This window comes from Gossypium hirsutum, chromosome D01 (genome assembly GCF_007990345.1).
Source record: "Gossypium hirsutum isolate 1008001.06 chromosome D01, Gossypium_hirsutum_v2.1, whole genome shotgun sequence".
NCBI classification, from domain to species: domain Eukaryota; kingdom Viridiplantae; phylum Streptophyta; class Magnoliopsida; order Malvales; family Malvaceae; genus Gossypium; species Gossypium hirsutum.
In genome coordinates, this window is record NC_053437.1 from 58518934 (window position 1) to 58522304 (window position 3371).

At 33.9% G+C, this 3371-nt stretch overlaps 1 protein-coding gene across 1 annotated transcript; it reads right to left on the minus strand.

Moving 5' to 3' along the window:
- On the minus strand, positions 1-2641 carry LOC107920889 (nifU-like protein 2, chloroplastic). Its single transcript, XM_016850709.2, has 4 exons — positions 2357-2641; positions 2163-2274; positions 1407-1717; positions 1-281 (listed from the first exon to the last, which is right to left on the minus strand). The coding sequence occupies exons 1-4, from the start codon at positions 2441-2443 to the stop codon at positions 93-95; spliced, it is 699 nt and encodes a 232-aa protein (XP_016706198.2). The 5' UTR covers positions 2444-2641; the 3' UTR covers positions 1-92.
- Between the last annotated feature and the right edge of the window lie 730 nt (positions 2642-3371).

Below are 3371 nucleotides of genomic sequence, written 5' to 3' on the forward strand. Positions count from 1 at the left end.
TACACCAAGAAATGGAATTCATATTATTCATACAAGTTTTACAAGCCTGACAATAAATGCATTATTTGTTAATCGAAATTCTTGAATCTAAATCATAGAAGTTGAACCGCAGCGATGGTGGGAATTTTCTCTCGCAATTTTTGAGTAACAGCCACTCTAACAGTCATGACCCCTGCTGCAGGACCCGTGATTCTAACTTTAACTATTGGCTCCTCAATGGCAACTAATTCAAGAGATCCACCCGCTGCCCCCACCAGGTAGGGCCTAATCTCTTCAAGTACCTGGGATCACATACAAGTTCATAAACTTAACATTCCTACCTAACTTCTTCAAGTGCACACCAAGATTCGCAATGCACAATATTTTTACATAAATATTTAGTTCCAAATGAAACTAACAAACCAAGAGATGCATACCAAAAACAGGCCAATCAACCATCAGGACAATCTTGTACAATCATCCTAAATCCATGGCCCTCAATATGCAAAGCGCTAGACTAATCCTACATTACAGCACTTATGCATCCAAATATTCAATCATCTAATTTGGATTCCGCAAAGGAACAAAGGCTAGGTTGCTGAGACTTGACTAGCAAAGGAAACATAAGTTGACCACTAGATAAATCATACACAGACCTGGTTACAGTAATTTAGATAAGATGACATATGCCCAATTCAAGCAGTACTCTGGGAAGGGGTTAAACTTTGAGCAAGTGACCATCAAAGCTTACCCAAAAACTAGAAACTATACTACTCATCTTGCAAGGATTAAGAATACTAGGGTAATAATCTAAAGGAAACCCCTAGAAATTAATTGGATTTAGAAAACAACAAAATTGAAAAAAAATGTTGACTATTTGACTTATGTAGTTAGATTGTTTAATCTAAAGAGATGATTTACCATGATGGTTAGATCTAAATGCTACAATAAGGTAGAAAATAATCATAGTTTTCATGTTTGGCAACTTAATGGAAGGACTCAAACATGGTTTGCACTGGATTAAAATCAATACTGCAGATTAGAGCTTAAGTTTCTTAATTATACTGTTTCACTTGACCTATAACACCTTGGAAGTGAGAAACTTGTCTAGATGTCACAAGTTCTGTTTTCTTTTCAGTATTAAAATCTTCTATAATTACTCAGCTAGAAGAATGGTAAAGTTATCATCAAAGGTTTGAAACAAATCTTGAACTATAGGGTCTAAATCCAAGTATAAATCACACATCCTCAAGGTTTATATCACATCTTGTTGCTCCCATTGATTTAAACAAAATTTTGGCTAATTCCCTCAATCTCTTTTTTCCTAGTTAGCTGAACAATATAAAGCAAAAGGCAGACCTCTTTATATGCTAGCGATGGAAATAAAACACACATTTTAAGAGCTAATAAGGCTGCAATGACATTACCTTCTCAATATTTTCTTCATTCAGCTCAAGGCCAGTTTCTTCATCAGTTATAGGCTCCACTGCAACAATTTCAGGTATCTTTTCCATTAAACGTTTCTCAATACCCATCTTCATTGTCGTAACAGAACTCAGACATGAGCCACATGCTCCTTGGAGCTTCAACCGCACAACATTACCATCAATCTCATGTAATGCCACATTCCCCCCATCAGCAATCAGATAGGGTCGAACTTCATCCAACACGCTCTCAACATTCGCAGCAATTAGGGGCAATTCTAAGGCTGAATCAGGTGTGGCAACAGCCTTTACAACTGCATAGACTCAAAACAAAGCAAGCTTCCACAGATTTAGAATAAGTTCCAACATTCAACAATTCAAATGAAAATGGGAAGAATAAACTATATAAATCAAAAGGAGATTTAACCATTCAAAAAATATTCATGAACAATGCAATGAACATGATAGAATCTTTTGCATTCAACATATGCAGATAAATTAATATAACAACTATCATAATATCTTAATAGAATCAACCAGAAACTCGGAGGAAGAAGAATAAATAAAGCAATAGTAATCAATCGAGTACTGATAAAACAAAAAAGAGCCAGCTCCTGTTAGGCTCTTTAGGTCAACGAAGCTGAAATATCAACATCTAAGCACTTGCGACGAAATAATTGTCTCTAAGCAAACCGAGGTAATAGAGTTCGATATTAACCTAAAATTATAACAAAACCAATCGAAACGAAAGAAACTGACCTTTCCTGCGCGTGAGAGCAGGTGATCGGACCCGCACACAACGCCATGAGCAACGCCGCGCAGGATTACGCCCTTTCTCGAGCAAGACGCGGATGCCAAAGTAGCTAGAGGGCTGGGCAAATCGGAAATTATCATTACAATATACAAAATTCGAACTGAATTTTCAGGAAATATATGGAGAGATAGTTAGGAACCTTGGTAGTTAGGGGACGAGAAGAGGAGGGTTCTGGGGATTGATGGGCGTTGCAGCAATATGTAGGGCTAATAACTATGGCCTGCATCTCTTTCCTTTCTGAATTTTGCAAAATATATAGTAATCAATAATGAAATAGATTTGTGATTAATCACTCTTTCCTTTCTAAACTTCCAAATTTTCGTGGGCTTTTCGTTTCTATTGGATTTCTACTTTTTCAAGCTTATGCCTGGAATCAATCTGCATTTGTATTTATTTGGTGATTGTGGCAGAAATCCTCTGTTTTTGTGCAATATAAATTAATTCGTTATAATTAAATAAATTATTAAAAATTATAAAAACGTGTTTATTATATTTTTATTTTTTATTAAAAAATACTAAATTAATTTATAAATATTAAATAAGACAACAGCCGCATCGTATTATTAAAAATATTATTCATTTCTATTCTTAAAAACTTATTTTTGTGCATCAACATGAGACACATATAGCTCTCAATTAGAGTAAAATCTAGAGGGATAAGATTATATAGGGTTTAAATCAATTAGAACTCTCGATTATATATAAATTCTAATCTTAATTATTGATATAACATAATCTATGTCGTTTATTTTAAGAGCTCAACTATAAATAGAGATATTTCCCTTTATTTGCAATCATCTGATTATATGATTTATTCTTGAATTAAGAATATTTATTCAAATATAACGTATATTATTTTCTTGTGTTTTTTTTTTTTCATTTCGAGTTGTTTTCATCAATTTTTTTTTTAAATACCTTAGAAGAATATTACTCTACGACAGTCTATTTGAAGCGAGATTAAAAGTATAACCCATAACACTTGCATCAAGATGGCCCAAGTTCTCCTTCCCTATTACAATTTCATCTAAGCTCCACCATAACTTTTTCAAATTCTCGTAACTCTCCACATATCAATATAAACAACCACTAATCACCGCCTCTAAATTTTGTCTAAACAAAACTAACCATAATAAAAAGGAAAATTCAATCGCAGC